We start from the raw sequence: 23,319 nt of genomic DNA, 5'->3' as shown, positions 1-23,319 counted from the left end.
GTGCAGTATCCCTCCTCGCTCCCCTGCCCCCCTGCAGCCACTCATATCCAGCGAAACTCCTCTCCCCCTGCCCCCCTGCAGCCACCCATGTCCACCAACCCTCCTCTCCCCCTGCAGTCACCCATGTCCAGCGACCCTCCTCTCGCCCGCCCCCCCCCCCCCCCCGCAGCCACCCATGTCCATCAACCCTCCTCTCTCCCTGCAGCATCTCTCCTGTCTCCCCTGCCCCCCCTGCAGCCACCCATCTGGTCTCAGGCCATCTGGTCTCAGGACCCCCTCCCCACCAACCCTCCTCTCCCCCTGCAGCCACACATCTGCAGTGGCCCTCCTCTCTCCCCTGCCCCCCCCCCTGCAGCCACCCATGTCCAGTGACCCTCCTCTCCCCCTGCAGCTACCCATGTCCAGCGACCGTTCTCTCCCCCTGTAGCGTCCCTTCTGTCTCCCCTGTCCCCCCTGCAGCCACCCATCTGGTCTCAGGACCCCCTCTCCACCTCCCTCTTCCATGCAGCCATCCATGTCCAGCGATCCTCCTCTTCCCCTGCAGCCACCCATGTCCAGCAACCCTCCCCTCCCCTTGCCCCCCTCCAGCCACCCATGTCCAGCGACCCTCCCTTCCCCTCCTGCCCCCCCTGGGCGCATCACCCAAGCCCCTCCGCCCCGGCGTATCACCCAAACCCCTACCCCCCCCTCGGCGCAACACACAAGCCCCTCCCCCCGGCGCATCACCCAAGCCCCTACCCCCCCCCCTCGGGCACATCAACCCCCTCGCCACCCGCAGCCACCAATACTAATGCTGTCCGGCCGCCGCTGCTTCTCCTGTTGAGCAGCAGCGGCCGGTACAAAAAGAAAAAAGGTAAAAAAATATTTTAAACCTGAAACACGGCTCCGTAGACAGCCATCTGGCATTGGCTGTCGTCTCTGCAGCCGCTCCTCCTCTCCCCTCTGACGTCACTACGCTCCTCCGGGGTCTTCCTCCAGGGGCAGTGACGTGCAGGGGAGAGCAGGAGCAGCTGAAGACGACAGCCAATGCCAGATGGCTGTCTACGGAGCCGTGTTTCAGGTTTAAAATCTTTTTTTGTTTTTTTTCTCTTTGTACCGGCCACTGCTGCTCAACAGGAGAAGCATCAGCGGCCGGACAGCAGTATTGGCGGCTGCGAGTGGCAAGGGGGTTGATGTGCCCGAGGGGGGGGGTAGGGGCTTGGGTGATGTGCTGGGGGAGGGGCTTGGGTGATGTGCCGAGGGGGGGGTAGGGCCTTGGGTGATGTGCCGGGGCGGAGGGGCTTGGGCGATCTGATTCGGTGAGTGTCAGTGCTCCGCCCTCGATGTCATCACGTTGTGACACGAGGGTGGGGCAGACACTCATGGGGAAAAAGCAATCTACACAGGCTGCCTTCCGGCTTCATTAGAATGTTGGAGGTGCGTTTTATATAGAGAGATAAACCTTTGGGTTATATTAGAGTTAACATTTTTCGCCCCCATTTTTAAAGAAAAAAATGTTATCTGGTTTATATTTGGATGGGTTTATATTTGAGTATATATGGTATACTCAATTACTTGTTAAATATTTATTAGAAAACTAGCTTGATTTTTAAAATTAACATAAGTCACAATGTAGAAATTATTATCACAGTATTAATCCCATAACTATATCACATTTCCTATAGTTTCTGAATTGCTATGATAGAAACTTACTTTTAGCTTTGCTGTCTCAGTGGAGTCCTTGAATGCAGGTTTAAGCATATTTTTTTTCAAGCTGTCCTTCAGACTTGTATCAAAATATTTTTCCAAATTCCTCTCACTGAAAGGCATTCTTTTTTTTCCAATGTACCTTGACAAAACAAATTATTGTAGCAATATCAATATGCATCCAAAAGCGTATCTCATTTATTAGGGCTCACAGAGGAAGGACCCTGTTGAACAATGAACATATGGGATTGTCACTTTTTGGACAAATAAAGAAAAGCCCTGTTGCAGGGGTTCTCAACTCAATCCACAGGGCACACCTAGCTAGTCAGGTTTTCAGGATACCCACAATGAAAATGTAGGAGAGAGATTTAAATAGAATGGAGCTAGTGCATGCAAAATCTATACATTGTGGATATCCTGAAAACCTGACTGGCTGCGTATGTCCCCAAAGACTGGATTGAGGAGCACTGGGCTAGAGGACAGCAGTCTAGTGCAGTGGTTCCCACACTTGTCCCGGTAGCTCCCCAGCTAGTCAAGGTTTCAGGAAACCCACAATGAATATTGATGAGAGATTTGCATACACTACCTCCAAAGCATGCAAATCTCTCTCATGAATATTCATTGTGGATATTCTGAAAACCTGACTGGTTTGAGAGCACCTAAGATTTGGGAACCACTGGTCTAGTGGTTAATGCAGCTAAAACCATCTGTTTAGGGTTTGTGCTATTGGTGGTAGTTCCCTGTTTGGATACCAGAGTTCTTCATTGGACCACTTCACAGAGATATTTGGAAATATGTTAGAATAGATCAGAGAGACCCGCCAGACCATAAAGCCCAGCAAATGTCAGATGGGGATGGCAGAAGTGCAATATTTAGGGCACAGAGTGGGAGGTGGACATAATTAATAAGAACACATTAATTATGTTATTCAAAAAACAGCTGTTAACTTAATAGTTATTTGTAGTTTAAAGTCATATTATTATTATTAGCATTTGTATAGCGCTACCAGACGCACATATTTGGAAAAAAAAGCTCTAGCTGTGGTAGTTCAAGCAGTATTCATGAGCATTTTAGATTATTGTAATGAGCTATGACAGGGCTAGTGAAAGTGTATTAGGCACTATAGGCAAACCTTTACTCTTGAACCCCTATCTATCTATATATTATATCTATCTATAGTGAAATAGTAAAATAATAAATGTCATCAGATAAAAACCTGCAGAGTTGTATCTAGCACTTTGCATGGGCTCCACTTCTCACTTAAGTACATAAGTATTGTCATACTGGGACAGGCCAAAGGTACATCAAGCCCAGTATCCTGTTTTCAACAGTGGTCAATCCAGGTCACAAATACCTGGCAAGATCCCAGAAAAGCTCAATACATTTTATGATGCTTATCCCAGAAATAAGCAGTGGATTTTCCCAAGTCAATTTAATAATGGCCTATGAACTTTTCCTTTAGGAAGCTGCCCAGACCTTTTTTTTTTAACTACATTTTTAAAACCACATTCTCTGGCAACAAATTCCAGAGTTTAATTACACGTTGAGTGAAGAAAAATTTTCTCTGATTCGTATTAAATTTACTACTTTGTAGCTTCATCGCATGCCCCCTAGTCCTAGTATTTTTGGAAAGAGTAAACAAACGATTCACGTCTACCTGTTCCACTCCACTCATTATTTTATAGACCTCTATCATATCTCCCCTCAGCCCTAGCCGCTTCAGCCTTTCCTCATAGGGAAGTCGTCCCATCCCCTGTATCATTTTTGTCGCCCTTCTCTGCACCTTTTCCTCTACATCTTTTGTGAGATGCAGCGACCAGAATTTAACACAATATTCGAAGTGCAGTCACACCATAGATCTATACAAAGGCATTATAATGTCCTCATTTTTGTTTTCCATTCCTTTCCTAATTATACCAAACATTCTATTTGCCTTCTTATCTGCCGCAGCACACTGAGGAGAAGGTTTCAATGTATCATCGACAACACCTAGATCCCTTTCTTGGTCAGTGACTCCTAATGTGGAACGTTGCAATATGTAGCTATAATTCGGGTTCCTCTTTCCCACATATATCACTTTGCACTTCTTGACTTTAAACATCATCTGCCATTTAGATGCCCAGTCTCCCAGTCTCGTAAGGTCCTCTTGTAATTTTTCATGATCCTCTTGCGATTTAACAACTTTGAATAACTTGTCATCAGCAAATTTAATTACCTTACCAGTCACTCCCATCTCTAGGTCATTTATAAATATGTTAAAAAGCAGTGGCCCCAGCACTAACCCTTCTCCATTGAGAAGGCTGACCATTTAGCCCTACTCTGTTTTTTCTCTTTTAACCAGTTTTTAATCCACATTAATCCACACTAATCCACACTACTTCCTATCCCATGACTCTCCAATTTCCTCTGGAGTCTTTCATGAGGTACTTTGTCAAATGCCTTTTGAAAATCCAGATCACTATCAGGCTCATTTTCGAAAGAGAATGACGCCCATCTTTCGACACAAATAACAAGATGGGCGTCCTTCTCACAGGGGTGCCCAAATCGGTATAATGGAAAGCCGATTTTGGACGGCCAAAGTTCCCGGGGGCATGTCAGAGGCGTAGCAAAGGCGGGTCTTGGGCATGCCTAACACATGGATGTCCTCAACCCATAATGGAAAAAAAAAGGGCGTCCCTGACGAACACTTGGATGACTTTACCTGGTCCTGTTTTTAGACCAAGCCACAAAAAGGTGCCCGAACTGACCAGGTGACCACCGGAGGGAATTGGGGATGACCTCCCCTTACTCCCCCAGAGGTCACTAACTCCCCTCCCACCCTCAAATGTTTTTTTTTAATATTTTGTGCCAGCCTCTATGCCAGCCTCAGATGTCATACTCAGGTCCATCACAGCAGTATGCAGGTCCCTGGAGCAGTTTTAGTGGATGCAGTGCACTTCAGGCAGGCGGACCCAGGCCTATCCCCCCACCTCTTACACTTGTGGTGGTAAATGTGAGCCCTCCAGAACCCACCAGAAACCCACTGTACCCACATCTAGGTGCCCCCTTCATTCCTATGGGCTATGGTAGTTGTGTACAGTTGTGGGGAATGGGTTTTTGGGGGGCTTAGCACCCAAGGTAAGGGAGCTATGCACCTGGGAGCAATTTGTGAAGTCCACTGCAGTGCCCCCTAGGGTGCCCGGTTGGTGTCCTGGCATGTAAGGAGGACCAGTGCACTACGAATGCTGGCTCCTCCCATGACCAAATGCCTTGGATTTGGTCGTTTTTGAGATGGGCGTCCTCTGTTTCCATTATCGCCAAAAACCGAGGTCGTCCATCTCTAAGGTTGACCATCTCAACATTTAGGTCGACCATCTCTTAGGTCGACCTAAATGTTGAGATTTGGGCGTCCCCGACTGTAATATTGAAACGAAAGATGGACGCCCATCTTGTTTCAATAAAACGGGTTTCCCCGCCCCTTCGCGGGGACGTCCTCAGAGATGGGCGCCCTTAGAGATGGTTGTCCCTGTTCGAAAATGCCCCTCCACAGATCTCAATATGTATACTTTGGAAAAATGGTGGGAAAGGAGAAATATGATAGAGACATTTAAATACCTAAGTGGCATAAATGCACAAGAGGTGAGTCTCTTTCAACTGAAAGGAAGATTATATTTATGTTATGAAAAGTCTTGATATACTGTTTTTTTCCAGAAGAAAATCTAAGTGGTTTACAATGTCAAAACTAAGACACCAAGGCAAAATTATTAAAAAAAAAAAACACACTCACACAAGAAAATGCTATTGCTGCCAGTTCAACTGATTTACCAACCAGCCAGAATCAAAATCAATCAGGAAAGGCTTGTTTAAAGAGAAGACTTCAATGGGATCTAAATCTAGGATAGGATTGTTCTGAATGAATGTCAACAGGCACAGAGTTCCTGAGGGACTGCAGTTACGGAAAAAGCTGCCTGGGTCGAAGACTGTAACCTCAAGTTATGAAAAAGGGGGTACAGCAAGATGATGAGCAGATGTAGAGCATAGTGAAGAGGAAGGAGTGTAGGGAACAATGAAAGAGAAGACATAAATCAGAGAATTGGCCTGGAAAAACATATAGGTTAAAGTAAGTATCTTATGTTGAATGCGAAATAAGATGGGCAGAAAATGGTGTTCTTTAAGGTATTTTGCACTGTTTGTAGGTGCTTTAGTGAAGTAAGCAGCAGCCCAGAGTAAATTACAATGTGGTGGCAACCAAAGCACATAAGAGAATGGCACACGATTTATTATCCAAGTGATAATGGATGAAGTGATCAGATAAGTCAGAGAGACCAGAAACAGGACATGGCAGATACAGTAATGTGAGAATTAAAAGAGAGAGATGAGTCAAAGGTGACACCAAGATACTTAAGAAAATCAACTAACGTCCCAAGAGAGAAGTAACAGTATCAGGGGAAGATGGGTGAACAGTATTCCAAAAAGTTCTGGAATGAGGGGGCGTAGGATGAAGGTGAAAGGGATAGACTGAGAAAATAACTTCTTCATGGAAAGGGTTATGAAGTCATGAAATGGCCTCCCATTTCTGGTGGTGGAAATAAAAACAGTGTCTGAATTCAAGAGATCTTGGGACAAGTATATAGGATCTCTAAGGGAGTGATAGGGAGAGTAGATAGCATGGATGGGCAAAGTGAATAGGCCATATGGACTTTACCTGCCTTCATTTTTCTCTGTTTCCATCTAAGTGGCCTAACTGCCATTTTATAAGGACGCACGTAAGTGCTATACTGTGCAAGTGCTAGGTAGGCAAATAAAACAGCAAGGTAGACAGTTTGCAATATATGTTAGTAGACTTTCATCACTAAACATTCTCCTTGATATTTACAAATGTATGCCTAACATAACCGTGTTTCCCCCAAGAGGCTGCTTCAGTGGCAATTGTTTACTTTAAACACATATATACATGGTGTTAATATAAATCATAAGAACTGTGAAGGGTACAGGAGAAAGTGCAAGGAAGCAGGTGGGGGGAAAGAAAATGAGGTCAGTTTTAACCCTGAAACTTCATGTGAGTACAGAACCAGGAGGCCCAGGTACAGGAACTGTGCTCCTCTTAGAGAGAGCAGTTTTTCTCCCTCTCCAGAGAAGCCAGAAGACTACAATTCCCAGCAGCCCTTAGATAGGTCACCTGATAGGGCTATGTGGAGCCCCCTGCACTACAATTCCCAGAATCCTAAGGGTGAAGAGGGAAATGGGCTGGGGAAGCTTAATCATGAGGATATGAGACAGCTGGAGGGCCCTAAGGAGGAGCCCATAAACTGGCAAACTGAAGAGGGAAGAGAGGAGTTGGAAAGAGAGGAGAGTGTGGAGGAAGAACCTATGGATATTCTCTGCCCTGGCTAGAGTGAAAGGTGAACAATTGAAAGGGCTCCTGGTGTCCTGGTTCTCTGCCTTGGTTAGAAGGGGAAGATGAGGTCTCTACAGCAGCAGAATAGACATCAGATAATTGTCTCAGCCCTGACCCCAGTGGGAGGCTGCCAGGTGTTAGTGTTGGTAAGGAATGGGTGGGGGTTGCCTTCAGCCTCTGTGAAGATATTGGGAGGAGGGTGAAGGAAAAAGGGTTGAAACTGAGAACATTATAATTGCTTTGTGTGCACATGAACTGTGTTTGAAAGGACAAAAAGAGAACTGTGCTTCAAATATTTATGAATAGCAGTGAACCTTGATAGCAACGAAAAGTAGAGGGCCTGTCCATGTGCATGCAGGTGCTCTTCCCCCACCGTGGCCCAACTCTGACTCAGGGTTGTTACAATTCTGGATTTACTGTGGACCTTGGGTGGGTAAGAGGTGGCCTCAAGCTGCTGGAGGGCCACTGCATGCCAGACGCCTTGCCTGGATTGATAGATGATGAATGGAGAAAACCCAGTAAAAGGACATTGTATGGGTGTGTGAGGCCGGAACTGTTCTAGGCGAAGGCCTGGGTGGGTGAGCACTGGGGATCTGGACTTAAACTTTGAGCCTCACCCAAAGAGAGAGAGAGACAGAAAGAGAAGCCAAAACCAACTAACCCCTCTCCTCCCTGTGAGGGCGGAGTAAGGATCACAGAACATAAGAACAGCATACTGGGTCAGATCAATGGTCCATCTAGCCCAGTATCCTGCTTCCAATAGTGGCCAACCCAGGTCACAAGTTCCTGGCAGAAACCCAATTAGTAGCACCATTCCATGCTACCAATCCCAGGGCAAGCAGTGGCTTCCCCCATGATCATCTCAATAACAGACTATGAACGTTTCCTCCAGGAAATTGTGCACACCTTTTTTTAAACCCAATTACGCTAAACATCCTCTGGCAATGAGTTCTAGGAACTTAATAACTCTGAGTGAAAAAATATTTCCTCCTATTTGTTTTAAAAGTATTTCCATGCAATTGCATTGAGTGTCCCCTGGTCTTTGTACTTATTGAATGAAAGAAAAATCGATTCACTTCCACCTGCTCCACACCACTCAAGATTTTATAGATCTCAATCATATCTCCCCCTCAGCTGTCTCTTTTCCAAGCTGAAGAGCCCTAACCTCTTTAGCCTTCCTTCATATGGGAGCAGTTCCATCTCCTTTATCATTTTGGTTGCTTTTCTTTGAACATTTTCTAATTCTGCTGAGATACTGCAACCAGAATTAAACACAATACTCAAGGTCTTTCACGGAATGCCTAGCACACACCTGAGGTTAACCCCACAGCCACCTGTAGTGTATGTCCCCAGCACTGCTCAGGTTTGCCTGTACCCCACGCACTAGGTTACACTTGACTGGGCGAGTCTCCCACCACAAGTTATTCCCTGGTGATTTCTAGGTTACTGGGGCTACATTCTCAGGGGGTCCCACAGTTCCTAGAAAGCACCCACAAACCCAATACACAAACCACCAGGATTCTAAGTCAGTCCAGGACAATAGAGTCATTAAAATAAACAGGTTTATTGTCACAGTTAAACAGTGAATGCTTGAAAAAACAGGTGAAAAATTACCAGCAATAATAGGTAACTAAATACGGATCAGTATTAAAACTATCTAACACCTGCTACTACCTGGGTAGCATCTGGGGAGTTTCTGGAACAGGGTTTCAGGGCAGAGATATTTCTCCTCTGCTCTCCCAAGCTGAGACTCGGGAAAATTCAGTACCTTCAGGCTAAATATAAAGTCCAGGGCCAATCAGAGCCTCATATGAGAGGAGTTCCATCCCCTTTATCATTTTGGTCACTCTTCTTTGAAACTTTTCTAATTCCGGTATATCTTTTTTGAGATACGGTGACCAGAACTGAATGCAGTACTCAAGGTGCGGACGCATCATGGAGTGATACAGAGGCATTATAGTACTTTCAGTCTTATTCACTATTCCTTTCCTAATAATTCCTAGTATCTGTTTGCTTTTTTGGCCACTGCTGAACATTGAGCAGAAGATTTCAGCGTATTATCTAAAACACCACCTAGATCTTTTTCTTGGTTGTTGACCCACAAAGTGGACCCTAGCATCAAGTAACTATGATAAAGATTATTCTTTCCAATGTGCATCACTTTGCATTTGTCCACATTAAATTTCATCTGCCATTTGGATGCCCAGTCTTCACATTTCCAAAGGTCTTCCTGCAATATTTCACAGTCCGCACATGTTTTCTTTGAATAGTTTTGTGTCATCTGCAGATTTAATCACCTCACTTGATGTTTTGATTTCCATATCATTTATAAATAAGTTAAATAGTACTGATCCCTGTGGCACTCCACCGTTCTCGCTTCTCCTTTCTGTCCAATAACCAATTCCTAATCCACACCAGAACATTGGCTCCTATCCCATTACTCTATTTTTCTCAAGAGTCTTTCTGAAAATCTAGATACACTACATCAACTGGCTCACCTTTATCCACATGTTTATTCAAACCTTCAAAGAAATAAAGCAAATTGGTGATGCAAGACTTTTCTTGGCTGAACCCATGCTGACTCTGTCCCATTAAACCATGTTTGTCTACGTGTTTCATAATTTTATTCTTTATAATAGTTTCCGGCACTGACCTCCCTTGTCAGCATATAGGCCCAACTCAGTTACCAATCAGGGAACTCTACTGGTTATAAAACCCAAACCTGTCAGCTATAAAGCCCAGGATTTTAACTACAACCAGGCTTCTCTTTGAAAAGCAGGCCTTCTCAGAAAAACAGTCTGTTTTAGGAATAATGTTTATTTATTTATTATTATTATTATTATATTATTATTTTAAAAACCTCCTAAGGCTTTGGCAAATCACCCCAGGCACTATAAGCATCAGCTAAAATATTTTTTTTCCCAAAAGCCCAGCCACCTTAAACATTACTTGGGCCCAAGGTTGCCAGGTGGAAAATTTTTTTCCCACCCAAACCAGCCTAAATCCAGCCCAAAACCCGCCCAAACTCAAACCCCGCCCCTGACACCCCCACCCCCGCCGTCATCACCCCCTCCCCCACCGTCATCAACCCCGCCCCCGCCGTCACCGGCCCCGCCTCCCCGTCACCGGCCCCGCCTCCCTCGTCATCGGCCCTGCCCAGAATGTCACTAACCCCGCCCAAAACGTCACTAACCCCGCCCCCCACGGCCGAAAAAACCGCCTGAAAACCGCCCAAAAGAAAAAAAAGAAGCCTAAAAAACCGCAACCCGCCACGGGCAAAAATTTCCCGCGGCGGGTCGCGGAAAATCGCCCAATTGGGCGGTAAAACCGCCCACCTGGCAACACTGCTTGGGCCAATTAACTTTCTTTAGCTTGCCATTCTCCAACTGCTCCTAACTGTCCCCAAGGCTGTTGTCATAACAACAGGGTCTTGGCTATCATCACCTCATCCCCGCTTGCCAATCAGCAGCTGTCATACAAAAATTACAGTTTTCTCCCAGAGCATGGAACTTAGAACTTCACAGTTTTCAGCTGTATTTTGAAAACCCCAATCCCCATAGACTATAATAGGAACATTTTTGGAATATTTTCCCAACAATAAATGTGACACTCTCCCCACTCACTACACGGTTCAAGTGCAATTCTATCGATGTCCCTCTATGTTCACATTTTAAAAATTCATGCTTTCCTGGCTATCTCACATTTTTCTCACTAAAATTCCCCAATAAGCAAACAGAAAATTAAATAAAATTCCCTTTTAACAACTATGGTCAACAAAATTCCCGTACGTGCGTCCTAAGGCGCTCCAGCCCCCATAAGGTATATTCTCACCTCACAAATTTTCCCTGGGACAAGACACCCATAATTCACCCTAGGGGCATCCCTAAGGACCCCCACCAAGAAAAAGAATGTTCTAAACAATTTTCCCCATAGCCCCAGCAAATGTGGTTTAAAAACTGTATTTAAAAATTAAAAAGGAGTGAAGGATTGGCTTAATGGTAAGTGCAGTTGGGTTGTGGACCTGGGGAACCGGGTTTGATTCCTGCTGCTGCCATACTGTTGGCAGTGGGTTGAGATCCTGGGGAACCAGATTCAATTCCCTCTGCAGTTCCGTGTGACCCTGGGCAAGTGACTTAGTCCTCCATTGCAAACCTGCCAAGTCTCCCGCTTTCAGTGGAAGACTCCCACTTTCGCAGGTCATTTCCCGACAAGAAATCAGGATTTCCCGTTGCGTGGTCTCCCCATCCAGTGACAGCAGGAAGCACCTTTATAAAGCACCATCTCGTGCTACCACTGATCCCATGCCCTACAGCAGAAAGATATGACATTTTATGAAGGTGTTTCCTGCTCTCACTGGATGGGGAGATCACTCCTGTAGCCACTGGCAGCAAATCAGCTGTGCTGGGGAGGAGCAATGGGTTGGGATGGGCAGAGAAATAGGAGCTGGGGGTGGAGTGGGGTGGAGCTGGAAGTAAGAGGTTCCTTGAATTTTAAATATTTTTATTTTATTTTCAGTACTTGATATACCCCAAGTGATCCATGAGGTGACTATCAGGCTTATTTTCGAAAGAGAAGGGCGCCCATCTTCTGACACAAATCGGGAGATGGGCGTCCTTCTTTCAGGGTCGCCCAAATCGGCATAATCGAAAGCCGAATTTGGGCGTCCTCAACTGCTTCCCGTCGCGGGGACGACCAAAGTTCACGGGGGCGTGTCGGCACCGTAGCAAAGGCGGGACTGGGGCATGATTAAGAGATGGGTGTCCTCGGCCGATAATGGAAAAAAGAAGGGTGTCCCTGACGAGCACTTGGCCGACTTTACTTGGTCCATTTTTTCTTGCGACTAAGCTGTGAAAAGGTGCCCGAACTGACCAGATGACCACTGGAGGGTATTGGGGATGACCTCCCCTTACTCCCCCAGCCTCCCACCCTAAAAACATTTTTTGCCAGCCTCTATGCCAGCCTCAAATGTTATACCCAGCTCCATGACAGCAGTATGCAGGTCCCTGGAGCAGTTTTAGTGGGTACTGCAGTGCACTTCAGGCAGGCGGACCCAGGCCCATCCCCCCCTACCTGTTACACTTGTGGTGGTAAATGTGAGCCCTCCAAAACCCACCCGAAACCCAATGTACCCACATGTAGGTGCCCCCCTTTACCCCTTAGGGCTATGGTAGTGGTGGGGAGTGGGTTTTCGGGGGCTCAGCACCCAAGGTAAGGGAGCTACGCACCTGGGAGCAGTTTCTGATGTCCACTGCAGTGTCCTCTAGGGTGCCCGGTTGGTGTCCTGGCATGTCAGGGGGACCAGTGCACTACGAATTCTGGCTCTTCCCACGACCAAAGGGCTTGGATTTGGTTGTTTTTGAGATGGGCATCCTCGGTTTCCATTATGGCCGAAAACCGGGGACGACTATCTCTAAGGTCAACCTAAATGTTGAGATTTGGGCGTCCCCGACCGTATTATTGAAACGAAAGATGGACACCCATCTTGTTTCGATAATACGGGTTTCCCCCTTCGCAGGGCTGTCCTGCGAGGACGCCCTCATGAAAACTTGGGCACCCTGTTCGATTATGCTCCTCCACGCGGTTTACCATTTCCATACGTTTCGTTGCAAGTTGATTTTTAGCGATATTTTGTTTAAGTTCATGCATTGTTTTACCACCACTGTGCAGGAACCATTTGTTTGGTCTCCTCCACTGTTGTGTACTTCACTAACTGGACAGTCATGGTGGTTACATCAGATTTTCAGTGGCACTGCAGTTAAGTGCTGTTGATAATCCAGGGACAACTCACTCAATGTGGTTTAGGGGGACTTTTATGTAGGCACGCTGTCGTTTTTACTGCGTGTTAAAAATAGGCGCACACTAAATGCTAAAGATGCCAATGTATTTCTATGGGCATCTTTAGCATTTAGCGCACACCTATTTTTAGTATGCACTAAAAACGCCATCGCATCTATGTAAAAGACCCCCTTAAAGAGGTAGGAGCCTCTCCTGCCTACTTAAACCACTCTGAATATTGACCCCTTAGGTTCGTAAGCTTGGCTGGAAATAGGTCACAAATTTAGAAACCTATCTTAGCTCAAATTTTTTTTTTGAATATTGGGCCCATAAGACTAAATACCTAAGTTTGGGCTCCTAATTTAGGCTCCTAAAATTTGTGATTTATTTTCTGTCAAACTTCTACACTGTGGTAAAAGCAGCAGTAGTTCTTAGGGGCCCTTTTACTAAGGTGCTTAGGTGCCTACGTGCGCCCAACATATGACAATTTTGAGTTACCGCCTGGCTACTGCAGTAATTTCATTTTTGACTAACATCCGCTACGCACCCCAGAAAATATTTTATTTTCTGGTGTGTGGGCAGTAATCAGCATTGTATGCGCATAGACCATTATCACCCGATTACTGCGTAAGAACAATGGCTGGCGGTAAGGTCTCAGACCCAAAATGTACACACGGCAATTTTCATTTTGCCGCACATCCATTTTTGGCAAAAATTTTAAAAAGGCATTTTTTACAGGCACGCTGAAAAATGATTCTGTGCACACCCAAAAGAGGGGTCTACACTACCGCAGTCCATTTTTCAGTGCACCTTTATAAAAGGGTCCCTGAGTTTGCTAAGCACCGTTTCCCGTGCCAGAAAATAATTTTTATTTTCTAGTGCAGAGGGTGGGGAGTAGGCATTCTCAGTGGTAATCCGGCAGTGCATGGCATTCGCCACGCGCTGCCTGATTACCGTGTAAGTCCTTACCACCTACTAAATATGTGGCAGTAAGGGCTCAGGCAATAAATGACTGAGCACCAATTGTAAAATTAGTACACGGCCATTAAAGATCTCAACATTAAAAAAGGGTTTTTACAGCCATGGTAAAAAGTTGCCTTGGAGAGTGGCAATTCCACACACCTACATTATCGTAGGCCACTTTTTACTGCTGTTTAGTAAAAGGACCCCTTAGTGTACTCTTGTGAAAGTTTTTCCCCATGTGCTAAGAGCATTTTTACCACAGCTGTAAAAATGGCCTTTTTTATTTTTTGTATTATTGATCATGCGCTAAAGTCATTAGTACATGGCCATTAAAAAAATTAGCATAAGGACTCATGTGATATTTATTTTTATTTGTTACAGTTGTACCCCACATTTTCCCACCTATTTGCAGGCTCAATGTGGCTTATATAATACCGTAAAGGCGATCGCCAGTCGGTTGATAACAAATACAAGGTTGTATTGTGGTCGAATGAGGTAGGTGTGTGTTAGGCACCGTGAAGGTCAAAGGGAATGAAGATTGTATATTGTCCAGTACGATCATTGGTTATGCTGTGTTGCTGGGTATGGGGATTTACTTTGGATCGGTGGGGTAAGCCTTTTTGAAGAGGTTGATTTTTAGTGATTTTCTGAAGTTTAGATGGTTATGGATTATTTTCACAGCTTTTGGGAGTCCATTCCATAATTGTGCGCTTATGTAGGAGAAGCTGGATGCGAAGGTTGTTTTGTATTTAAGTCCTTTGCAATTTGGGTAATGTAAGTTTAAGTATGATCGTGATGATCCGATTCTGTTTCTGGTTGGTAGATCTATGAGATCTGTCATGTATCCTGGGACTACGCTGTAGATAATTTTGTGAACCAAGGTGCAGATTTTGAAGATGATCCATTCTTTGATTGGGAGCCAGTGTAGATTTTCTCGGAGGGGTTTAGCACTTTTGAAGCATGATTTACCAAATATCAGCCTGGCCGCTGTTTGGGGCGATCTGGAGTTTTTTTTTTGCAAGTTGTTCTTTACATCCTGCATAGATTGCGTTGCAGTAATCTGAATGGCTTAGGATCATTGATTGTATTAGGTTTCGAAAGATTTCCCTCGGGAAGAAAGGTTTTATTCGTTTAAGTTTCCACATTGAGTAGAACATTTTCTTTATTACGGAGTTTACTTGGCTCTCAAGGGTAAGGTTGTGGTTAATTGTGACGCCGAATATTTTTAGGCTGTCTGAGGTAGGGAGGGTGTGTTCTAGGGTGTTTATGGTTGTGGGTTTGTACTTGTTATGTTGAGATGAGAGGATGAGGCAGTGGGTTTTTTCAGTATTCAGTTTCAGTTGGAATGAATTTGCCTAGGAGTCCATGATGTTCAGGCCGTCATTGATTTCACTGGTTATTTCTGTCAAGTCATGACTGAAGGGAATGTAGATTGTGACGCCATCTGCATAGATGAACGGGTTGAGGCCTCGGTTGGATAGGGACTTTGCCAGTGGGATCATCATCATGTTGAAGAGTATTGGTGATAATGATGAACCTTGAGGTACTCCACAGGTAGCTTTCCACGGTAGTGATATGTTTGAGTTTGATTTTACTTGGTAAGTTCTGGTGGTTAGAAAACCCTTTATTCAGTTAAGTAAACCCTTTATCCAGTATAGCGCACACTAATGTAGCTGCGCTAACTGATTAGCAGAGGAATGCCCATTTTCTGCCACCAGACACATCTCCTCAAAAAAATTAAAAATACTTTTTAGTGTGGTTAACACATGTACATTTGGCACTTATTGCAGGATGCCTGAGCACATCCCGTGGTATGATATTTTAAACTGTGTTAGGCACATATTAGCACATAACACAGCTTAGTAAAGTGCCCCTTGGGAGCTTAAGGTTTAAGCTGAAAATACATTTTAATTTAGGCCTGTCATCCATTTGCCTTAGATTTATGAGCCTAGTGCTGAAAATCAGTGCTAAGCTTCCAACTTTTTTTGTCAAACCCTAAGGGGCCTTTTACAAAGCGGCAGTAAGGTTACCGCAGGGGTAGCGCACAGCAAAACAGTACTACCGCCGGGTGCTCCCAAGCACCCAGTGGTAGTTTTGTGTTTGCCACGTGGTTTCCCATGCCGCACGCTGCACGATTACACCAGGTTAGTGCATGAGCCCTTACTGTCTTCTAAATAGGTGGTGGAAAAGGCTCAGGCAGTAAATGGCCATACACCAATTTTATTATTAGCACATACCCATTAATGGAACAAATAGAAAAATAGGGGTTTTACCGCCACAGTAAAAATTGGCCTTGGCGCACGTCAATTTCACACACCCACATTACCACAGACCACTTGTTACTGCCACTTAGTAAAAGGATCCCTAAATTTGCATCTGTTGCTAGTGCTACTCAATTTTTAGGCTTCTAAATTTAGGAGTTTAGAAAAACCTTGAATATACAGTAAATGTAGGAACTCAGCCCTAGTAATAGGTCAGTGTAGCAGCATACCTTTCAAAGTTCAGAGCATCAATCTTTTAAATTTTGGCCTACAAAATTATATATATTTTGTGTAATTGCTTAAAAATGATTAATATTCAAATGGCTGAATGACCCTACTGGAAATCTGAACAGTGGCAAGAGAAGATAGGGAGAATTAATATAGTCTTCAGACTTACCAGCTCAGGGCATCCTCCAATGCTTGTTTCACAGCATTCTCAACAAATTGTTTCATATATTTGTTTTCTCCAAGCAAGTTCGTCAGTAAATCAGTGAAAAAATCTATTGTTTTTTCCTGCCAAGAAAACATGAATTTGATATTTATAGATTGTTAACATTAGGACATTAACCCTTGTGTTCTGCCCTCATATGCATTGAATTAAACTTTTCAAACTAACAGTGGGAGCTACAACTGTAACAATGCTCAATGCTGAATGTTCCTTTCATTGTAGACTCTACCTTCTTGGTGACGTTTTGCTCATTGATTCGCCAAATTCTTCATTGATCGCTATGATATCACAAATGTATTTTTTATTATATTTTAATTTCAGTGAAATGATAGCTTAAAACTAAAACATATTTAATAATCTTCAGTCTTAAATCCAGGACCCACAGGCATTGTTATAACACCCATATGCATGGAGGCAAGTTGGCTGTTGTTTATATGTATATTGGACATAGCTATTGCCAGATTTAGTCCCTGTGCCTTTAAATGGGATAGGACTACAGATTATATGTAATTTTGTAGTTCCTTCAAAGCATAAGTACAGATCACCTTTACTGTTAACCTGTTCTGTATCACCTCTACTGTTTGCCTTTTACTGTACAGCATTATCTGTGCTGAATTTCCTCTCCAAGCTCCCTGAGCCCAGAGCACGCTGGTTAAGAATGTTAGCAAGAGTTACACTGCCTGTCAAGAAACAAACTGTAAGTTATACTTTCCTTGTTCAAGAGAATATATTAAAGACCAGGATTGGCCACTGTTGAAAACAGGAAGCTGGGCTTGATGGACCTTTGGTCTGTCCCAGTATGGCAATACTTAAGAAGATTTGCTTAAGAACTGAAATTGCATCTGGATGATGCTGTATGCTTGCAGTATTGGGTTTAAATTACATGCTAGTCATAAGGCAAGCGATAAGGCTTGCCTGGAATATCACACCCCAGATTCTATATATGTTGCCTAAAAACTGAGCACGCAAATGTAGACACATCTCCAATGTGCGCATGCAATCTGAGTAACAAGCTGATAACTAGCAATAATTGGGTGCTAACAACCAGTTATCGTAGTTAAGAACATAAGAATAGCCTTACTGGGTCAGACCAATGGTCCATCTAGCCCAGTATCCTGTTTCCAACAGTGGCCAAGCCAGGTCACAAGTACCTGGCAGAAACTCAAATAGTGGCAGCATTCCATGCTACCAATCCCAGGACAAGCTGATAATTGGCTCCAGTTAGGATTTGTGCATTCATCTTGCTAAGCGCTATTCTATAAGATGCACATGCAAATCTTTACGTGCACAACTGAAAATGGGTGTGGCCATGGGCGGGGCATGGGTGGGTCAGGGGCCTTCACTAAATATGCACGTAGTATTACAGAATCCAAGGGATCTGCGCCTAATTTACATTTCAGGATTTACACCAGCATTTACACCAACTAAAACCTACCGCATCCAAAGTTAAGCACAGATCCCGATGCTACATGCTATTCTGTACACGGTGCCCAACTCGGAACGCCATTTATAGAATAGAATTCAGCATGCATTTTTTTTGTGCCATTTACTGAATCTAGACCTAAGAGGGGAAGTTATCAATATAAGCTACCATTAAGACAAATGATTTTACTGTTAACTAGGTCTCATTGCATAAAATGGGACCTGTGCTAAAACTGCAAGAATTAGTGGTAAAATAACACATCTTAACATTAGCCCTTGTTGATAACTATGCAGGTTCACAAACTTCAATTCTGTGTGATGTATTTTTAATATCTGTTTGATCTCGATGATCCATTTCACATTGTATCTGATTATTTGTTCGACACCAGATTATGAGTCCAAGCGTTAAGTAAAGCAAGTTTTGTATTTTGATACTACCTTAAAATCATTATGAATGTTCCACTAGTAAATGCCTTTAGTTAAGGGTTTTATGTGACTATGGTCCCTTCAAATTCTTGCCGATCCGTGATTGACTGGACTCCCGATGGCGTCTATTTGAGAGGACAGTGCCATGTTGGGGGTAGTCCATGGGGCAAGTTATTCCTACTATGTAAAGGGTCCTTTTATTAAGCTGTGGCAAAAGGGGGCCTGTGCTGGCATCAGCATGTGTTTTTGACGCATGCTGAGGCCCCCTTTTACCGCAGTGCGTAAAAGGTTGCTCCCGCGCTAACCCGAAGTTGCGCGCAATGGGGGTGGGAACTACCACTGGGTTGCTGCAATAGCGAGACGATACTTCAGTTTAGCGAGCGGTAAGCCCGTGTTGGGCTTACCGCCGCTTGGTAAAAGGGCCCCTCAATGAGGTAAGTAAGCTGTATAGGCTGTTACATTAAGTATTTTTAGTACGTTGTTATTAGTTTCTGATTTTGTCACCCTTTTGCCTTTCAGTGTAATAAGTGCATTAATTGCCATGGGACATGAACTTGCTCCTGAAGAAGCTACTTTGAGTAAAACGGATGGCTCTGTAGAGCCTGTGAAAAGATGTTCCCAATTTGCACTGACACCTATTTTGGATTAATGTATATAGTTAAGAAAAAAAAGAAAAAGAATGTTTTGAACAAATGTGTAGTGATTAGGAAGAGGTTTTTTGACCAATGACTGGAACAGTGGTGTAGCTACGTGGGGCCACAGGGGCCTGGGCCCCCCAAATTTGCTCTGGGCCCCTGGTTAGGCTGGCAAGGGTCCCCAATCCCCGCCAGCTGAAGCCTTCATCCAGCGCTGGTCTCTGGCACCACTGCATTGCCATGCTCAATTTCACTAAAAGAAGCATGCCGGATGTGAGGGGAAGAGAGAGCAGGGTAGGCAATACAGCGGCACCGGAGACAAGCACTGGATGAAGGCTTCAGCTGATGGGGGTTGGGAGGCGCGGGGTCTGGAATTCGGAGAGGGAGGGGGGCCTGGAACTCGGAGGACGGGGGGGAGGGAGGGAGCGATTCTACCGCGATTCTGTTCTCACCTCCAACGTTCTGTGGCTGGCTGGCTTCCCTTCCCTCTCACTGATCCGCCCTCTGACGTCATCACGTTTAGACGTGAGGGCGGACCAATGGGAATTGTGTTACGAACCCAGGCATCCAAACGCAGAACGTTGGAGGTGCAAATTATTATATAGGATAGCCTTTGAGCAGATGGGCTCCAATCATACCAATAAATCACTCTACTCAAGGTTTTATGAAATAAACAATCAACTTTAACTGGAAATGCTACAATGGGCAGTTATCCAAACTTAATACTTTATCCCTATCAAAGTTTCTTTTGTATCCAAACACTGTGCTTGTTGAAGGAAGCTTCTATATCAGTCCAAACTCTAGAATTCTATCTGTACAATTACTAGTCGCTTATAACTCCTATGGGTATTCACATATATATAGCTTCACCAGTCCAATACCCATCCCTTTGGGCAGAATAATCCAAGGATATGCTTGCAGCATTTGTCACAAGCTGTTTCCACTGGGCTTTCCCCAGCTGGCGGTCTCACACAGGATCAGACCTCCCTGTCTGTCCTCTCCTTCAGAGATGCACTTCCACAAGCAGCTGTCTCTGGCTCCAAATAGGCTCTTTCCTGTTCTGCTCCCAGGCTGGGGTTGACCCTCTCTCCCCACCCGGAGCACTTCTCTCATCTAGTTAATGCTTTTGGTTGGTCATAACTTCCCCCTTAATTCAGCCTTAAGTTATTTGGTCTTTCCAGGACCCTCTCTCCTCACTGGGTCTGGTGAGGGTGAGGGCAATCAAAGACCAGGTGCACTCTAATCCCATTGTTTTTATCACCTACCAACCCCCTCTAAACTATGACACCCATTGTCAATTACTCTGTTAATCCTCCTTCTGGGCTGGGCTCTCCTCCCACTCACCATGCTGTTCTCCCTCCCCTTAGTGACTCTGGAGAACTCTATAGCAATCTAGTAATCCTCCATATAATGGGGGATTACAAATATAACCAGGAATATTCTTCCCCCTATGTGCATGAGGTAACAAATGCATGGGTGTGCCATGGGGCCAAGTAAAACAATCCACACACACTCAGCAAGTTACGGTGAAAATAAATATTTATTAAAGGTGTCTGGTAAGAGCTCCTGTTCATAGTTCTGTAAATATAAGTGTCCTTGTGTGGCCTGCTCCTGCTGGGCCACAGCATACATGAATATTTTTCTCTCAGCTGCAGTTCTTACTGGTCTTTGGCCTAGTCCCTGGATCCAGAGTTACTAGTAGGCACAAAAGATTGGCCTCCAGCCGGCCACGTCAAAACCCAAACTCTTCAAGATTCCAAGCTGAACTTGGCCTACCTGAATGTAGTGGTTGCAGTTTTTCAGCTTCACAGTGGAGACATCCTCAGTGGGCATCGCTGCTTTCCTCTGGGCCTCCTTAACCTAGCTGGACTGGCTAATTATACTTCCTTGGCCATACTCTCCTGGCTCCACCCCTCCTGTGTCACCTCCCAATTGGGTGGGATTATGGGGTTAAGGTGGCTCGGACACTGTGAGTGAGTGTACTGCAGGGGAAGTGGCAGCATCCTAGAGAATCTCTCGCATACCCTTCCTTTCAGCTCAACCATGCTCAGTTGAGTGCCTGCCTCTAAAGCCCATGATTCCTGATTTTGTCCCAGGTAATCCCAGAAGCCCACTCCACATAGACAAGTCTCCAAAGTATAAGAGCATAGGCAGGGCAAATAAGTCATAGTAGCTGTTGGGCCCGGCCACACCAATGGCTTTGACATCCGGTAACAGTCACAGTGATAGGCAGCTAAGTGTCATGGTTGTGCCCCTGTTTCATGCTATCACTCATCTCGCCACCTGGTGGTCAGACCTGGTGGCTGCAATGAGCTGTCTGTTTGCGGTTTCCCATGTTCCAGAAGTCATGCTGGTCCGGTCCGGATCTTCCAGCCTTCCAGACTGTCTTGGGATTTTTGGAACTTAGCAGCACCCTTACCTGGTGAACTCCCTTGTATGTTGCCTTTATTAAGCACCTAGGAACTTTCAGGCTTTGCCTTGGCAACAGAGGTCTTCAATCGTGTTTTTGGCCTTGTTGGTCTGTTGCGGTTCCTGCCCTGAATGCTTGCTTTGCCTGTCTTTGACCCTGCTTATGTTCCTGGATTATTCTACTGATTGCTGCCTGCCTTTGACTCCTACTACTACTATTAAACATTTCTATAGTGCTACTAGATTTACGCAGCGCTGTACAAAAGAACATGAAAAGACAGTCCATGCTCAACAGAGCTTCCGCTGGTTTCCTGGTTTATTCCACTGTCTGCTGCCTGCCCAAGACTCTGCTCGTTTCCTGGTTTGTTCTACTGTCTGCTGCCTGCCCAAGTCCCTGCTTGATTCCTGGTTTACTTTTGATTGCCGCCAGCCTACAGACTCTGTGTGGTTCCTGGTTTCCCTGCTGCTTTGCTGCCTGCCGGTAAGACTCTTCTTGATTCATGGACTATTCTCCTGCTGCTGCTTAGTGCTTCTGTTCCAGTCCAGCTGCTCCAGTCCAGCCTGCGTCCGTCTGTCTGTGGTCTGCCTTGCCTCCTGTTTGGGTGATTTGCCTGCCGCTCCTCAGCAGTGGCCCAAGGGCTCATTTTTCCTCACCAGCGTGACACTAAGTAGAAACTCTTCATATGACCGGCGACAGAATTCCCCATCAGGGATAAACAAGCCTGCGTCCTCCTCTTCAGCCTTATCACTGCTTTCCTCATTTCTACTATATTCATCCAGCCCATCAACCTGTGGGTCAGAACCAAGATTTGTAACAGAGTTGGCCCCCCGAAGGGCATGGACAACATGAGAAGAGATCTACAAAAATAAGAAGAATTGTTGAATGTTATTTTAATGTAAAGTGGGGGGGGGGGGGGGGGCAGAAATCCAAAACAGAAGTATGTACTACGGGGTGAGGGACTGATGTGCATGGATCAGGAGAGACACCATGGGGTGAGTGTATTAGGATATCAAGGCAGCAAAACAATGTGACAAGGTGGTGGCTGTTGACCAAAGTAGGTTACATAGAGAGAGGTGTAAATGGCAGAAAAAAAGAAGGTGTTGATGCCCCTGTACAAGTCGTTAGTGAGGACTCATTTGAAGTATTGTGTCCAATTTTGGAGGCTGTATCTCTTTAAGGACAAAAAGTCTTGAGGTGGTTCAGAGGACGGTGACAAAATTGGTACAGAGAAGAGACTGGAAATACTTTTAAAACAAATAGGAGAAAATATTTTTTCACTCAACAAATAGTTAAGCTCTGGAACTTGTTACCAGAGGATGTGGTAACAGCAGTTAGCATACCTAGGTTTAAAAAAAAGGTTTGGACAGGTTCCTGGAGGAAAAGTCCATAGCCTGTTATTGAGATGGATATGGAGGAAGCCAATACTTGCCCCGGGATTGATAGCATGGAATGTTGCTACTAATTGGGTTTCTGTCTGGTATTTCTGACCTTGATTAGCCATTGTTGGAAGCAGGATACTGGGCTGGATCACTGCCTTGAGTGAATTCCTTCAAAAAGGTGGTAAATAAATCCTAATAAATAAATAGATGGACCACTGGTCTGATCCAGTATGGCTAGTCATATGTTCTTATGACTTGAATATGTATACACTAGAGAAGAGGAAATAAAAAGGTGATATGGTACAGACATTTAAGTGCTTGAAAGGAATTAATATTCAAACAAACCTCTTCCAGAGATGTAGGGTAGGTAGAAGTAGAGGACATGGAGGTTGCAGGGAGGTAGATTTAGGAGTAATGTCAGGAAATACTTTTTCATAGAGAGTAAGGTGGGGAGGACTAACCACTATATTGCTGATTTGAAGAGAGAGTTAGAGTAAACAACTCTCCCATTAGTGATACACCATGGCTGACAGACAA

At 44.8% G+C, this 23,319-nt stretch overlaps 1 protein-coding gene across 1 annotated transcript in view; it reads right to left on the bottom strand.

The window, feature by feature from the left end:
- The window catches only part of LOC115461429, a 453,017-nt gene that overhangs the window by 44,963 nt on the left and 384,735 nt on the right, over nt 1-23,319 (bottom strand). The window contains exons 17-18 of the mRNA XM_030191224.1: nt 16,460-16,575; nt 1,693-1,828 (exon numbers count right to left, since the gene is read on the bottom strand). Coding sequence (XP_030047084.1) covers nt 1,693-1,828; nt 16,460-16,575 — 252 coding nt within the window. The remainder of the gene's footprint in view (nt 1-1,692; nt 1,829-16,459; nt 16,576-23,319) is intronic.

Source organism: Microcaecilia unicolor, chromosome 2 (assembly GCF_901765095.1).
Source record: "Microcaecilia unicolor chromosome 2, aMicUni1.1, whole genome shotgun sequence".
NCBI lineage: Eukaryota > Metazoa > Chordata > Amphibia > Gymnophiona > Siphonopidae > Microcaecilia > Microcaecilia unicolor.
The sequence above is the reverse complement of the archived record's forward strand: the minus strand, read 5'-3'. Positions and strand labels throughout refer to the sequence as shown.